This window comes from Cynara cardunculus, assembly GCF_001531365.2.
Source record: "Cynara cardunculus var. scolymus isolate 2C chromosome LG 13, CcrdV1, whole genome shotgun sequence".
In the NCBI taxonomy this organism is placed as follows: domain Eukaryota; kingdom Viridiplantae; phylum Streptophyta; class Magnoliopsida; order Asterales; family Asteraceae; genus Cynara; species Cynara cardunculus.
The window spans coordinates 18657654-18675803 of record NC_037540.1 but is presented as its reverse complement, the minus strand read 5'-3'; the positions used below and the strand labels follow the sequence as shown (position 1 = coordinate 18675803).

The 18150-nt window shown below is 37.2% G+C and overlaps 1 protein-coding gene across 4 annotated transcripts in view; it reads left to right on the top strand.

The window, feature by feature from the left end:
- Positions 1-751: 751 nt before the first annotated feature.
- The window catches only part of LOC112524627 (potassium channel KOR1-like), a 38286-nt gene continuing 20887 nt past the window's right edge, over positions 752-18150 (top strand). Inside the window, exons 1-6 of one of the 4 annotated variants that reach the window (XM_025134547.1) lie at positions 752-1093; positions 1173-1236; positions 10877-11216; positions 12316-12611; positions 12850-12930; positions 17480-17578. In XM_025134547.1, the coding sequence (XP_024990315.1) occupies positions 11120-11216; positions 12316-12611; positions 12850-12930; positions 17480-17578 (573 nt within the window). In that variant the 5' untranslated portion in view covers positions 752-1093; positions 1173-1236; positions 10877-11119. Of the gene's footprint in view, positions 1094-1172; positions 1237-10742; positions 11217-12315; positions 12612-12849; positions 12931-17479; positions 17579-18150 lie in introns of those variants that run through there. The other 3 variants (XM_025134546.1, XM_025134548.1, XM_025134545.1) reach the window with 3 other exon arrangements.

Genomic DNA, 18150 nt, shown 5'->3' with positions numbered 1-18150 from the left:
TTTATAATTTACATAAATTAATCAAAATATATAAACACCTCATTAGGAGTATACTGGTCATTTGACTTGTTTTGTGCTGTCCAGATTTGTCTAACCAAACGTTAAACAATTGTCCAGTTTTGTCCTGTTATGTTCTGTACTGGATACCAAACGCACTCTTAATGATCTCATTCACTTGCCTTTTTAAAACAAATTATTATACAAACCGTAATTAAAATTTACATATAAAACCATAAAAATTTGTCATTTTCGGGTTTCTTATTTTTTTTACATATGTAAATATTTACTAAAATTTCGCATATAAATATCTCTTAATATTGTCACCTTTATTGTGTTTCATCTATGAAACATTACTAAAATTTACATATGATACATCTACTAATATTGTTACTTTCTGGTTTCACCTATGAATTTTGGAACAAACAAAGCTCATACATGAAATGTCAATAGTAACTTTAAACAAAAAATATTGTTTCACCTATGAATTTTAAACAAAAATCATTGTTTCACCTATAAACGTCGATAAGAATATTCGAACAATCAAAGTTCATAGATGAAATTGGTCTTCTACCCGTTGGTTTTCCGGATTTACCCGAATATCATGTGTCCCTATAATCCACATCAGCATTATCATGGACAGGCTAAAAGACAAAAAAAAAAAAAAAAAAAAATTCAAATTCCTCCAGGTTAGCAAATGATACTGTGGATTTGAATCTGATAATTCTTTTCTTTATCTTTTAGCCAAAATGAAGGAATTAAATGGGTGGAATGATTATTGAGAGTGTTCTCCCTTTCTTTTATAATATTATCTAAACTGGAGAAGAAGAGAGATTGATAAAATTGGGGGGATGTGAATGTGAATATGCAGGTGGTATCTAGTATGGAAGCAATTCATCCTGATATGGGCGGTATACTCCTCCTTCTTCACACCCCTCGAGTTTGGATTCTTCCGTGGATTGCCCGAGAACCTATTTCTTCTCGACATTGCTGGTCAGCTTGCTTTTCTCATCGATATTGTCCTACATTTCTTTGTTGCCTACAAGGATACTCATTCCCATCGCCTCATCTGTAGTCACAATCTCATCGCCATTCGGTACCATGCCATCTCAATCTGCTTTCTTTTACCATTTGTTTTGAAACCCTTTTTTTTTCCTTAACAAATGTCTTTGCAGGTACTTAAAATCTCGTTTCTTGCTTGATTTTCTGGGTTGTTTGCCTTTGGATGCCATTTACAAGGTATTTATTACTAGGATTTGCATAAATTAGAGTTTAGATTCCATTTTATGCTCCCCCGATGGTTAAATAAACGCAAAACAAACCTTTCATACTTTTTTCAGATATATACTCTCAACTCTCAAGAACAGAATGATGTATTTAATTAAATAGTTAAAACTCTCGCAATCATTTCGATTACATTATTTTTGTCAACATTTTTAATCAAATTAACCAACAAAAATGTGAGTTTGCGTGAGAGGAAGAGCAGGAGAACAATATAATACATATAACAGTGCTCATTGTTACTATGTTAGGTATTTGGTAACAACTGAATGGAAATAATGTAATTGATATATTTGAGACAAGTAAATAATTGATAAACCTTTTTGTTTGAGGTATGCAATTGAAAGATATGTAAAAATATGGAGATGTGTTTGTCTATTATGCCATAAATAAAATGTAAAATTGGTTTGCACTGACACTAAACTTCGTAACAATATTATGACATACAAATGGTATTTTTGACAACTTTATTTGATGCTATTTTAGAATTTTAAGGATGGTATCATGTGGACACATGGAGTGAGTAGTACATATGTATTAGTCCCAAACCAAGCAAATTGAAATAAAAAATTGTCTTCATGGTTCATATATTACCTAGAAATAATAAGCCGAATATAAAAGGGTGGGAGTTAGACATGTAAAAGACAAAGAATTTCTTGGAAAATGTGTACTGAAATAGGCTCCATAAGTAAGAGGTTCATGAGATGTGCCTATTATTTTCATATGAATGCAATGACAATCGACCTTAATATGCCTTGTTTGCCCATGAAAAATCAAATTTCTTGGAGATGTGCTTAACAACTAGATTGTTTCAAAACACTTAAACTATGCTGATTGAGGATTCTTCTAATTCTATGTCAAGGCATCAAGTTCAAGCTAGCTTCCATGCAGTTCGGTCATAGCTTTATATTCAACCTTAGCACTAGACAGTGAAACTAGCTCATTTCTTGCACTTACACTATGTAAGGTTCCCATAAAAGAAGTTGCAATACCTTGAAGAAGATTGTGTATTTTGATGATATCTTGCATCACTTGGACCGGTTAATCTTTGATAGAATGACTTGAGTAGGAAGACCCTCCCTAGAGCATCCTTAGATATCTCAAGAATTTGAGAGAAATAATACCCTGTGTACTTAGATTCTGAGAATTTAGTTTGCACTTCCTTATGGGTGAACAATTCGAGAGAAATAATTCCCTGTGTATCATCACACAACTAAGAAGAATATTTTGTTAATAAATGAACTTGGCCGTTTGGGTCTTTTGGGACAAATCGTATCCTTGATCTAAGGAGATTTAGTTGCTAGTTTAATGGGATTATTATCCCTAATATCATCCCCAGGATTGTCGTTTTATTTGGAGAGAATTTTTTTTCTTCATTTATTTTGATTTCCCTTGATTTTTGTTTAATAAAATAGATTGGCGAGATGATCATCTCTATGAATAATATAGCCTATGGGTAGGATTAACTAGGTGATTCAATCAAATAATATTTCATGGAATTAGAGTAGGTGATCACTTGCACCATTCCGTGACCAGTTCTTCCTCCTAGACATGATTTAGTTCCCTCAATCATTTATGACGATAGAAGTCGAAAGTAGCATCACCAATTCCAGTACCCTTCCCTTGTTACAACCTTTCCAGATTCTAGTCTATTACTTACCACACATTTAATAGACACAACTCTGATAAGTGGTCCTGTTCAGTCATGATATTTGGTTGTGGAAAAGGAATGGAGGACTATTCACCTACACGTCTTGCTTTTACTGCTATACCGGAGGCAACTGCAGATTTCACATGTGAAAAGTGTAAATATTATGTGGTAATGTCATGGTCACGCAATTCCATGACAAATGAAACTTGGAAGTTTTTTTAATGTATTATAGGATTGCCAAGTAAATATGGGAGGTAGCATTGGAGACTAAAAAAGATTTTGGAACAGGAGAAAAGTATTTCTCTAGAGAATTGTATCTCAACTAGAACCAGAAACAGGTTTAAATACACAGCAGCTACCTATAAACTAGGGAAAAACAGAATTCAGATAAGCACACATTAAGCTGATTTATAAAATAATAATAATAAAAGGAAGCTTATCCTAACAACTTAACCATGTGAATAATCCAATGCTTATCGGATTTCCACACTCCCCCTCAAGCTGGGCTACGAATGTCAATCATACCTAACTTGCATCTTAACACTTCGAAAATCGGCTTTGGTAGAGCTTCTGTAAGAATGTCAGCTACTTGGTGCTTTGAAGGAACATAAAATAGCTCCAGCTTGCCCTCTTCCAATTTCTCTCTGATGAAGTGCCTATCCAGCTCGGCAAGCTTGTTCTCTCATGGTGCACAGGGTTTTAGCAATCTCGATAGCAACTGTGTTGTCACTACACAACTTTGTGGGGCGGCAACATTGATCCACAATTCTGTGAGAACTCTTCTCAGCTATATTCCTTCATAGATCCCGTGACACATTGCTCTAAACTCGGCTTCTGCATTACTACAAGACACCACTGCTTGTTTCTTACTCCTCCAAGTGACATCTTCCATCCATTTTTGACCCTCCCCAATCTGCATTAGTGAAGACTTGTACCTCTCTGGTTTATGACTTTCCAAAGAATAACCCTTTTCCTGGGCTCTTCTTTAGATATTTCAGAATCCGGACTATGGTCTCCTCGTGATCCTTGGTTGGTTGGTTCATAAATCTACTTACCATACCAACAACAAAGCTTATGTCAGGTCTAGTATGTGTTAGGTAGATTAGTTTCCCAAATAACCTTTGGTATCTTCCTTTGCCTGTCAATTCTCCATATCCTCTTTGATGACTTCTGTTCGGATCCATGGGTGTTAATGACGGCTTACACCGTAACATCCCTGTCTCCTTTAAAAGATCAATTGTATACTTCCGTTGGGTGACAAATATACCTTTGTGAGACCTTGCTACTTCCATCCCTAGAAAGTATTTCAACTTTTCTAGGTCCTTCACTTCGAACTCCTTTGCAAGTATACCTTTGAGACATTCAATTTCTTCCCTGTTATCACCTGTCAGAATAATGTCATCCACATAGACGATCATAATAGTCTTCTTTCTAGTTGAAGATGTTTTAATAAACATGGTATGATCGGTTTGACATTGATAGAAACCATTTTGTTTCCCCACTTGCATTAGGCGTTCAAACCATGCTCGTGGTGATTGTTTGAGCCTGTAGAGTGATTTCTTTAGCTTGCATACCTTCCTGGAAGCCTCTTCTGAGTGGATGCCAGTTGGAACATCCATGTACACTTCATCCTCCAGTTCTCCATTTAAAAAGGCATTCTTTATATCTAGTTGGTGAAGTGGCCAATCTAGATCTGCGGCAAGTGAAAGTAACACTTATATGGAATTGAGCTGCGCTACGGGGTAAACATTTCCCCATAGTCAATCCCGTACGATTGAGTAAATCCCTTTGCTACAAGTCTCGCTTTGAATCGATTCTTGGTCCCATCTGCACTATACTTAACTGAGAAAACCCACTTACATCCCACGGTTCTCTTACTAGGAGGTAAGGTGGTGTATTCCCAAGTGTTATTTTTCTCGAGAGCCATAATTTCATCTTCAACAATGGATTTCCAATTCGGGTATTCTAGAGCCTCTTGTACATTCACTGGAATTTGTAGGGAGTCCAATGATGCCGCAAAGGCCTTGTGCGTTTGTGACAGATTCTCTGGAGTCATAAAATTCCCGATTGGGTGTGTTGTACACGTTCTTTTTCCCTTCCGGATGGCTATCGGAACATCAAGATCTACCTGATTCTCATTTACTTCAGCCGCATCATCATCATCATCATCACCTGTACATGGATTATGGCTCATACCTTGACTTGTCTCATTGTTAGGATTCTGACTCGGACTTGTCTCATGGCAATGTGAAGCTGGAGTGTTGACTTCTCCTTCTGTAGCCCTTTTCCGCCTTGAATACACTAGGATTTCTTCTGGGTCTTTATCTTGTGGGCTCGAACTTGATGAGGTATGTGAGGAGGGTGGTGTGGACGAGCCATTAGGTGGATTGAACGAATAATTGGGCTGATTGTATAGGACTGATATCGGCATGGACCAAATTGGATATTCATGAGATGCATTCTCCCCCTGAGGATCCAATTTGGAGTAGAAGGGTTGATACTCAAAGAAGGTGACATCCATGGTGTTGTATACCTTTTATACCTTTTTTGTGATGTGAAATAGCATTTGTATCCTTTTTGGTTATTTGAGTAAACTAAAAGACCACATTTGATTAATCTAGGTTTGAGCTTGCTGCAATTTTGTAGAGAAATGTGCACATAGGCTGTGCATCTGAATACTCGAAGAGGAACATTGGCTAGGAACCTGATATGTGGATAGAAGGACTTAAGGGTTTGAAGAGGTGTTTCGAATTTAAGAACTGTAGATGGCATGCGGTTTATTAGATAGGCTGCTGATAATATTGCATCTCCCTAGAAAGGTGATGGGATGTGAGAGGTAAGAAGGAGAGAGCGAGCCACTTCTAAGAGGTGTCTGTTTTTCCTCTCAGCAACTCCATTTTTCTGCGGGGTGCCACCACATGAGCTAATATGAATCCCGCTTTCAGTCAGATATTTCCTTAAGTTTGACTCAAAGAACTCAGTTCCATTGTCTGTTTTTAACACCTGAATCTTTGTGAAATTGAGTTTCTATCATTTTGTGGAATGCTTGGAAGATGTGTCTAACCTTGGATTTTTCTTTCATAAGGAAGATCCAAGTGACACGAGCATGATCATCAATGAAGGAAACAAACCATCTAGATCCAGATAAGTTCTTTACTCTAGATGGTCCCCATACATCACTGTGAATTAAATGAAATGGGTGTGAAGCCTTATAGGGCTGAATTGGATACTGATTTCGAGTATGTTTAGAGAGTTGGCACACATCACACTGAAACGGAATAGAACTTTTATTGAATAATTCAGGAAATAGTCTTTTTAAGTACATGAGATTAGGGTGTCCTAATCTAAGATGCCATAAGAAAAGATCATTCTTTTGTTTGGCTTGATTGAAAACACTTATTTGTAGGTGTCCTAGGTGGATTAAATGCAGAATCAGGTCCATCCGGAAGATGTCTCCACGAGGTCTTGCACTGCCAATCGTTCTCCCGGAGACTGAAACCTGAAATTCACATACAACAGGAGACATTTTAGTGATGCAGTTTTGGTCTTTCATAAGCTTGATAAGAGACATCAAATTATAAGTCAAGTTAGGGACATAGAACACAGAGTGGAGAGTGATGTCTTTGGTGATATAAGCCGAACTTATCCCTTTTACATTGGATAGTAAACCATCGGCTGTCCGAACCTTAGCCCCAGTTGTATCCTGTTGGAGATTTTGGAGTACCCGGATGTCTGCGGTCATGTGGTCCGTGGCCCCAGAGTCCACGATCCATTCACATGTGCTTAACATTTAGGGCTGTCGGTAAGTGCGCACCTTTTGCCATGGCAGCTATACCTTTTTCTCCAATTGCTGACTGAATGGTGGTTTGGAGCATCTACTGAGCTGCATGACCAGATGGTCGATATGGTTGCTTACCTACGTGCGCACCTTTTGCCATGGCAGCTATACCTTTTTCTCCAATTGCTGACTGAATGGTGGTTTGGAGCATCTACTGAGCTGCATGACCAGATGGTCGATATGGTTGCTTACCCACGTGTCTTCCATGTATTTTCTAGCAAATCTCCTTTGTATGACCGGGGATCTTGCAGTGATCACACCACAGACGGCTGCCAGATCGAGGGTTTGGGGTGCTTTGAGATTCATTGTTGCGGAAGCCTTGTGCTTTGGTGAAGGTGTTTCCCTTCCTTGCCACCAATGCAGACCCTTCAGTGGTTGTAGATCCCAACATGACCTTCCTCCGAGTTTCTTCATGTCGAACCTCAGAGAAGGCTTCCCTCACACTAGGCAGCGGTTTGCTGCTAAGGATCCTCCCACGAACTTCATCCAGATTCTGGTTCAAACCAAGTAGGAACTTATAAATTCGTTCTTTCTCCAGAATTTCCTTGTATTGTTTCTGATTAAGAGGGAAGCTCCACGAGACATCATTTAACACATCCAACTGTTGCCAATAGTGGACCAGCAAGTTGAAGTATTCGGTGACTTCTCCTCTTGTCGTAGATCATGCAATACTTGGAGTTCGAATATAGCTGAGGCGTTGTCCTTGTTTGAATAGGTGTCCCGGGCAGCATTCCAGATTTCTTTTGCTGTCTTATAGTACATGAAATTCTCGCCCGTCTCATCGGTCATGGAGTTCAAGAGCCACGGCATCACCATGTTATTTTCAGTCTTCCAAGTTCTGTACTTTGCATTGTCTTCCTTCGGTTCAGGGGCTGCACCAGTCAAGTAGTCTTCTTTCCCTTTTCCGCTGATGAAAATCATCACGGAATGGGACCATTGATTGTAGTTTTAGCCTGTAAGCTTGTGTCCGGTGATGGGAATTAACCCACCCTCGGTGAGGCGGGTTGTGGCGTTCGACATCACTTGGGATCCCTGGTGTATACCCGAGCTTTCTGCTTCGTTTTTCATGGCATGACCGATGTATTTCGTCATTATTCTTAATGACCGAGTGTGATGGATTAGAGAAGCTCTGATACCATAAAGATTTTGGAACAGGAGAAAAATATTTCTCTATTGAATTGTATCTCAACCGATATCCAGAAACAGGTTTAAATACACAGCAACTACCTATATTCCTAACATTCACTACTCAAGACCTTCCCCACATTCATTTCTTTTATTGGGATTTGGGGAGCCATACATGAAACAAATAGAAATAATATAACCGAAATTCAGAACCAAGGATCAATGCAAATCACAAAGAAACTAAATCGGTTGGACTGAAATCATACCTTATCGAATAATGTGTTTAACTTTGTGATGTAATGACTTCAGAGGTTGCAACTTTAATGTTGAATCTTCGTGATTGAATGTTCCAACCCTCTAATAGTATCCACACGAATATGAGATGACAATCAAAAGCCAATAGCCCATTACGTTGCTAGCCTTTGTTTTTTAAAACGGGAGAAATTGGTTACGGCTTCAAAGTTTGTGTAATAATTTTGGACCTTCTTTGTTAAATTTAAACATGTTCTATTTTGGGTGGGCTATTTAGACTCTTAGTTGGCCTATCAACAAAAGCAACGATTATCGATCCAACAGTTCCACAGTCCAAAACTTTGGTCATCTATTTCAAAGTCCAAAACGATTCTATAGTCATGTTCGATTGTGCTTTTATCAGTTCCCTCTATTGTTCATCTTCGGTTGCTTCTACTTTTGAACACTAACACTTACTATAAGGTAACGGTTTCTGACTTTCTATTTTAGTCTCTAAGGGGCTGTTTGGCAGTTGCTGAATGGTTTGGTGCAGAATGGTTAAGTGGTCAGAATGGTTAAGAGGGCCAGAATGGTTAAGTACTGAATGAAATAATGTTGTTTGGTAATTGTTATCTGAATGACAGTAAATTACCATTTTAACCCTCATTCACATTTTCTTTGAAGTTGAAGTTGGATAATGTGTTAGGGCCGATTAACCAATCTGCTTCATCGATTCAAGAATCAAGAACGAAAACCCTAACCAATCTGCTTCATCGATTCAAGAATCAATAACGAAAACCCTAACCAAAATCTGCTTCATCGATTGCCAATCTGCTTCATTAATCATAAACAATAAAAACCAAAACCCTAACCAAAATCTGGTTGGATTCAACTGGGTGTGTACGTTGGGTCCAATTTGGGGCTCCCGAACGCTGGGCGACGAGTTCGTGAAGGCAACAGGTGACCAGCGATGGCGAGGGGCGATGGCGAAAACCTAATCGAAGCTGTGGAAGGTCGACGGCGATGGAAGCTGTGGAGTCTCACAGGCTATCACCGGTCGAGCGACAACCGAAGACGGGGACGGAGATGGTGGAAGCTGGGAAGGCGACGTGAACTCAGTGAAGGCGACGGAAGCTGTGGACGGTCGCCGGCGATGGAAGCTGTGGAAGGTCGCCGGCGATGGAGATGGGGGGAAGGGTAACCGGCGACGAGAGGAAGGAGAGGGTGGGGGAGGAGCTGTGAGCGACGAGGAAGGAGGGGGTAAAATTGGAAAAAGAAGGATCTGAATGGTTGAGTGAGGTACCAGATGCAAAATGGTTAAGAGGTGTTTGTAATCATTAAGAGGCTTGTTTTTTTTTGCCAAACAGACCTAACCTCTTACCGATTAAGARGTTGGCTCTTAATGTAACCATTAAGAGCCTACCAAACAGCCCCTAATTGTTGGAATTTTGGACCTTGGAATTGGACGCCACTTTTCTGAATGGTTTCTGTTTCTGTCTCTAGTGGTTTCTTACTTTGTTGACTAACCATTTACGTTTAGGTTCGCTATTATTTTGTTGTTTGTGCATTAAATATTTATTTTTATAGGCATACAATATATAAATTTAAACACACACACACACACACACACTCATATTTATTTTTATAAACCTAATTTTTACCGCTATACTGTCGCTTTACCACTGCGATAACAGCAATTTCAAATCATGGTCCCGACTGTGATTTCCACAATCGACGCGTTAACTGCTTAGCTTCTAGGTAATCAAGTCAAATGTCTTTATCTATAATGTCCACTTGAAAACACTTACGAGACAACATATAGTTAAAGACAATATCACCCACATGATATGGGGAGAAACAATATGAGTTACCTTTGTAAATGTACAACTTTAAGTTGTGCCATATTACTTTTATTGTGAAGGGTACCCACAAGTTGATTCCTGTACTATCCCCAACATACCCATAAAGTTTGTAAATGGTTTTGAGAAATTCTCCAATTGATGCCCAAAGTGATTCTTCATGTCAGCACAAAATTCTACAAAAATATAGAAGATATGTATGGGAGTGAAGTAAATCAATCCATGATATTCCATATGATCATCAACAAAAGTAACATGATATTTACAATCATCCATTATGGGCCGACTTCATCGGATTTTTGATTGTGTGAAGTCCCTCGGTTTGCTTTCTTAACTGTCTGCATGCCTGTCACATATCTTGAGCATGCTTTGTTTGCCACTCATCCCTCAATTATTCAACACTGTTATACCTAGGGATCATTGTTGCATATCAGGTAGAAACAATAGTATGTAAGCCACTAGGAGAAGGAGAGAGTTGTGACTGCATTATTAAGCTTCTCATTTTACGTAATATTGGTTCTATGGCCCAAATTGTAGTATGATAAATAAGTCCCATATTCCCATGATAGAGTTCTACAAAGTCCAGCCAGATGATGAGTATTGATTTTGGTCAGGTCTCTCGAGATATTCACAATTATTTATGGCCTTTATTAGTACTAACACTTGCATTGAAATATATGCCAGAATGTGTTTGAACTTATACAAGTTATCTGTATCTCTTCCACAAACTCACTATATTTTTGCTATAAAGAAAGCCATCTCATTAATTGGCATATGTAACTAAGGGAAATACTACCTGTGTATAGTATACCTACTTGATGCATCATCCTTTGAATGCTTGAATTTCATTCTTACTACATCAGATTAGCAACACTCTTTCACTTATTTCATCAGGCTTGTAACAGAAAAGAACCAGTGAGGTACCTGCTGTGGATCAGGCTAAGTCGGGCTTTACGAGTGACTGAATTTTTTGAGAGATTGGAGAAGGATATTCGTATCAACTACCTATTCACAAGAATTATAAAACTTTTTGTTGTCGAACTATATTGTACACATACAGCAGCATGTATCTTTTACTACCTGGCGACCACACTGCCTCCTGCAAAGGAAGGTTATACATGGATAGGGAGTTTGAAGATGGGCGACTACAATTACTCGCAATTTAGAGAAATAGACTTGTGGACACGCTACATAACTTCACTATATTTTGCCATTGTAACCATGGCGACTGTTGGTGAGCCCCTTTTTTATTCTCATTTCCATTGTTTCGAAAACATGAGCTAGGTAGATCATACCTGATGGTTGTCTTAATTAAACGACTTTAATCCACCACTACTTAGGGAGGGTTTTGACATTCCAATACTAATTTTTTGATATACAAGGACAACTCATAATTTAGTGCTTGAGCTACTCCATTGCTTGTATATATATCTTAAAAAATAAATGGAAGGAATGTTGAACTTATATTCTTCTATGCAAGAATCCCTTCAATCTCATTCTTTGTAAATTGTAGGGATAAAAAATGAAGCAAATGAGCTTGGCCCGAATGTGGATAAGCTTTCCTTAAGTTCATTTTATCTAGATTCCGGCTAGACCTACAAAAAAATAAAACCGGAGGATTATGTTGCCTCGATTTATGTTGATATGCAATGATTGGATTGTGGCATTATCTTGTAGCTAGAATAGCTTATTTGAACCTTAGACACCAGAACAATGAGTTTAATTGCTGCCGAGTATAGCCTATTTCGAAGGACGATCTCAAATCTAGTGGTGCTTGAACCAGAATGTATTTATATTAAGCCTGTGAATGTAATCTTGTCTCATCAGTAATTGCTCATGAATATACATACACCAACAAGAAACATTTCCATTCATGTGGCTATTAATAAGGTTTCGATTAATACAAATCCATGAAAATAAGACAAACAGATTTAGAAGTATATCATTACCAAACAGGGGTGATTTGTCAATAAAATGGTGATTTAGATTGGATTCTGATTTCTTAATGGAGTTCATATCATTTGCAACACAAAATGTATGATTTCAGTAACAGATCATTCATATTACTGTGTATCCACCATAATAATGGGAAATTTTAGCTATGCATTAGTAGTTCAACCGCATGATTATACATATTCATGAATAATATTTGAATTGTATTTTGTTATACTATGACTTTCTTGGTGAAGATATTGCTTTAAAATATTATATATTCTATTGAATTGCGCATATGGCCTTATAACATTATGATGATTTACTGCCACTCATGCGACCTTTATTGGCTTTATGTGAGGGTGCTTACTCGTTCCAGCAATTTGTTGCACATGCTGCAGGTTATGGAGATATACATGCTGTCAACAATAGGGAAATGATGTTCATAATCATCTATATTTCGGGTGACATGATTCTTGGTGCTTATTTACTTGGTAATATGGCAGCACTGATTGTAAAAGGATCAAAAACGGAAAGGTTTAGGGATAAAATGACTGATCTAATTAAATATATGAACAAAAACAACCTTGGGAGGCAGATAAGCAACGAGGTCAAGGGTCACGTGCGCTTACAGTATGAGAGCAGCTACAACGACACTGCTGTTCTTCAGGATATCCCTGCTAGTTTTCGAGCCAAGGTGTGATATAAAGCATAGCATGTTTTGTCTTATATAGTTGGACAACAGATATTAGTTTTTTTTGGATTTTAATGAGAACACTAGTTTTTAACCAATCAGAATCCTCTTTTTTTGGAAAGATGAGAACCTCTGGAAAATATATTAGAAAAAAGAAAATACAAGGCGTGGAGAAAACCACTCAGAACTCAACCTGAGGTGAATCAGATTACTTTGTTACACTAACATTTTCGTTTTACAGATCTCGCAGAAGTTATATGAGCCATACATTAAAGAAGTTCCTCTTTTCAAGGGATGCTCTCTTGCATTCATCAAACAGATAGTAAGTTATTTTTTTGACGCACAAGACAAACATTTGTTATGATGCTTGATTGCTGCAATTTCTATTCTGCATTTGACCCTTCATGAAGATGCAATATTGGTTTGGTTATCACATGATTGCTCTGTTGTGTTCATGTTCGAGATCTGGCTGACGGCCTGACATTAAAAATTCTACATCACTTCAGTTCACCCTGCATATGCTCCCCTCTTAGGGATGTATGTAACATTTATATACTGCCTTTTCTTTTATTGTTAATTTACGGTGGTATGATGGATTCTTCCAACACATTCAATCCCTTTCTCAACATTTTTTAGAGTATTGTATTTACATGTACCGGTATTCTGGTATGGAACGGAGGAGAAATTGAGGTACGCAAGGTGTAAGGATAGGCCAAGAAAAAAAGGAAGTAATTTAGAGAGATTTGAAAGAGTGGCATACCGAAAGAGTCAGACTATAATTAGGAGAGAATAAACTGGGGTAGATGATGAAGATTTTCAGGGGTGACATATATTGATGGAGTTGGCCATAAGTAAAGAGCGTGGAAATATGTTTTACGTGTTCTTCAATCGTCAAAGGGATTTTAGGGGTGTCATATATTGGAGGAGTTGGCCATAAATAGAGAGCATGGAAATATATGTCAAAAGGGGTTCCCTTACGACTGCCACTTAGGAGGATTGGATTGGGTTCGGTTGGGTTTGGTACCCAAATAGCCCAATTAAGAAATCAAACCAATCTCTTTTTTTGTCAAAATTAAAACTTTACATGTCAACCTATTCAATCAATGCAGCCCCAGTGAGTTGTAATACTATGGGTTGGGTTGAAATTGGGCTTGACAATTTAGGTGAACATCATAAAATCATAAAGGTTATTATGTATTTTCTAGCTTATGATATTTTCTAACTAAACTTTCTCTTCCTAAAATCCTTCAAACACTTCTAGACCTACGTGTGCACTCTGATGGTGAAACACACACTCATACTTGTAAGCTCTATCTCTCTATAACATTATATGTCTAATTTCTTGCTCTTTGAAACCACATTTCTAGAAAATAACTCTCATACACACTTTAAAATCATGTATACAAATATTATATATGTAAAGTAATCACTTCCACTCTCTAGATCTATAATCTGAACATCATTTACATTTTCATTTCAGATTCTTTGAAATTTTTTCTCACTCAAGAAGTATAGTTACATTTTTTGCTTTCTAAATATTTCTCTCTTTCTGAGCTCATAATTATATATATAGATATTTACATTTATGTATAAATGTATATTATATGAGGTACCTACAGAAGCATATATACGTGTAGAGGTGCAAACAAGCTGAGCTGAGTTCAATGGTATTAGGCTAAGTACAAGCTCGATTCAATAGCTTGATGAGTCTTGATGCTGGCTTGAGGTTAACCAGAGGAGGATTCAAGCTTAGTTCCAGGGGGGGCTTGAATTGATTGAAAATATCCATGAGAATTATGCTCGATAAACCCATCTCTATTTGAGAGCTCGAACTATGTTCAATAAAGCTAGCCCAATTTGAACTCACTCCAAGAATAATAACAGATACATATGGCTTGAAAAGCACGAAAAGAAGTCAAGTCAAGCTCTTATAATCTTGAACCTGACTGGTTATATGCTTCAAGTTCTGAAAACACAGTTCTTTTATGGAAATTTTATTCTCTGTAGAATTATGTAATATATAAAATTTATATTGAAATTCTCTTTACTATCTCCATCTGTGTCCTCATTCATTTTGAGTTCAAAGAAAGAAAATTTTCTAGTTTATACCAATTTCTTTATATGATATCTATATTATATTGGTTACATATGTGTCATTTGTGTTTTGAGCAAGTTAAACCTCTAGACTTACCAATTTGTTTGAGAGCGAAAATATGACAGCCAACCCAATCTAAATGTGTTATATGTAAAACCAAACCCAACTCAATTTCTTCTTGTTAGGGTTGGGAAGGAACCCAATTTGCACGACTAGGTTGACCCCTCCAACTTCTATTTTGTTTTCTGCTTACCCTGCTCCAACTAGTTTGAGATGCAAGGAAATGGGAATATAAGCAAATGCGAACAGAAAGGAAGTTAATTTTCTCCATTATACAACCTACATTAAAATAGGATTACAAGGGAACTAAGCTAGGAAGGTTAGCTATACAAAATATACTGAATTCCATGATTCTAACAATCACCTAAAGCCCAATCCTTGATTAGGGCATTCGACTCTACCTGCTATATTTACAACAAACTATACAATACCCATGATTTTAAACAAGTTAGAAAGTCTTGTCCTATGATCTATGCTATTACGACGGTCAAAATATGAAATCACAGTGAGGACCATGATTTGAAATAGCGGTTATCGAGATGGTAAAGCGGCCTAAAGACAGTGGTTCATATGATAATTATATATATATATATATTATATACATAACTCAACATATTATATATAATTATGATGTCCAACTCCAAATAAAAATAATTGAACAATACTTTCATTCAAAGTCAGAGATCAAAGTGATGATGTCCAACTCCAAAAAAATAATAATAATGGTGTCCAAGTCCAAAACAATAAGAATAATGAAGCCTTAATATTGTCTAACTAAAGTAAAACCCGACGTAGGTCCAAAGTAAAAGCCTACAAAATTACTTTTTAATACCAAAACAACCTATCTACAAATAGTGGTTATGTGCCTACTTTTTTGTATTCAAAATGCGGTCATTTAGCAGTCAATAGCGCTGCTAATAGCAGGACCGCTATTTCAGACTGCTGTTTGTTCCATGACCGAGAACCACGATATAGCACCGCGATTAGCAGTATAATATATGATCAGAGTTTCCTAAATCAATGATCCAAGGAGTAGAGTGTGAAAGGGAATGGCAAGTTAGATCATTTACATCAGTATCTGTTTGTGCCATAGAACCATGATGAGAAGTAGTCGACACCCAATTGTTAGAATTTAACAATTTTCAAATGATCGACACCCCATCATTGGAATTTAACAATTCTCGACTCTGATTCATCTGCTCTTTTGGTAAATGGAACAACTGTTTCTTCGTGTGCAGTTGAAGGGTGAACAAACCTGATTTCATGTTTGCCCTACTAATTCACTGGTTTGCCATGCATTTTCCAGCATGTCTCACTGGTTTGCCATGGAGTTTCTATCAAGTCTCATGGTTGTATCGTGGCTTATTGCAATAGTCACACTCTTCACGATTCTTCTCTTCAGAGTTCTTCTAATGAAGTTGTCCAACATTAGCTTCTCTAACAAGTGCATAGTGGGGAGATAGACTTGGACACAACTCAGACATGGTAGAAGGTAGCTAGCTTTACTAATTTTTTCTACTACGAAGGTTGGTCGTACAAAATCAATCATTCTAGCTGAATCCCATGATATCTAAAACCGAAGTTCCTTTAGTATGGCATTTAACCGATCTTCTATATTTACAACAAAATATAGAATATCCTATACAAATTTACTAAATATTCTCCTTTCCAACATGGAAAGGGAATGCTACAATCATATAGACCAGCCATCCTCATCAGCTAAAAGCAAATAACTCTTGTGTGCAACATCCAAAGTTGAACTTATATGTTATTAGTGGAGAAGTTGTGCAATTTTTTGTAAAGATTAAGAAGCTTATAGTAAGCTATGTGGGATTTATTCCTTCATTGAATACCTAGCACTACCATCTGCTGATAGAGTAAACAGGATTTATTTGTTTTTTTTTATTAACCTGGATATCCAACCCGCTATGCGAGCCGACTAATCCCAGGGCAACCACCTGCTTTGCAGATAGCCGGGAGTCACTGCATTTAAACCTCCGTGGCCACAAGAGGATTTATTTGTTATTCACAACTAACTGTGATTTTACAAAAGAATCACTGATACTGGTAAAAGCATTGAGCATGGTTCTTACTTCCTTGCCATACTGTATTCATGGTTATTAAAAGCATGCCTAGACTCTAAGGTGCTAAATCGCAAGAGGTTGGACTTTTCTACGGGTGAGGGGAGGTCAAGGTTGGGCTTTTCTATATCTTTATTGTTGTGTAGTATTAGCATATCTGTATGCGTAGTATTCTTTCCTACCCTCTCTCTCGTTCACTAGTTACTTAAATAGAAGCAATATTAGTATCATTATTGGGGAGTATAAATTCGATGAAGACGTTGAAGAATACACACTTGATGGTGATAATGATGACAATGATGATGATGATGATGATGATGATGATGATGATGATGATGAGTAATGAGGAGTGACTAGTAATCAGGACTTTATTGAGCTATGTTTGATATTAGTGCTATTTGAAAACTGAAATTGAACTATGTTTTGTATAATGCTATTTGAGTTGTGTAAAATGTGTGTGCGTGTGTATATATATTGATAAGATGTGCCTTGCATGCCTGAGGCTTGCGCCTAGGCCCTGGAACCCCTTTGCGCCTAAGTGCGCCTTGAGCCTTTATCAAATTTGACTGTATTACAGCTTGTGTAATCACTCCTATTTCCCATTTGTTAATATATTTACTAATTTGATCTTGTAGGCAATTAAAGTTCAGGAAGAACTTTTTCTTCCTGGAGAAGTGATTATTGAAGAAGGAAATATAGCTGATCACCTTTACATTGTTTGTCACGGGAAACTGGTACAAGTTTCTGCCCTTTCTTCACCGTTGTGGCCTCATTGCAATAAGAAGATAGTATTTTTTTTTTTTTTACTATACTTGATTTAACAAGGCCAAGTTTTAGGCTAACTCATCAATTTTATTATGTCCAGTATGGTGTATCTGTATAAATTTTAGTTGTGAAGTTGCTAAAAGAGGTCAAAGGCAATGCACTGCTTTGATAGGTGGTAGAAAGCAATTCGTTGCTGAATTATGATTTTGATCTTGTTACTTAAGCACATTTACAGCAACTGAGAAGGGTACTGGGTGTAAAAACATACATGCATATATGTTTAAAGCGCTAAATTTTGTTGGATTCCAAGTGGTGAGTGAAGGTGGAATTACGAGCATAAAGGCATTGTTTGGCAAACATAAGCCAGTTTATTTTTTGGGTACATGTTTGGATGGACATAAGCTAGCTTATTGAAACGTTAGTTGGAGTAGCTTATGAGGAGCTTTTTGTCAAATTTTCCAATTATAACCCTCATTAATATTAATTATTATTTATTACTGTTAATTATAAATAAATACTAATTACTGATAAATAAAAATAA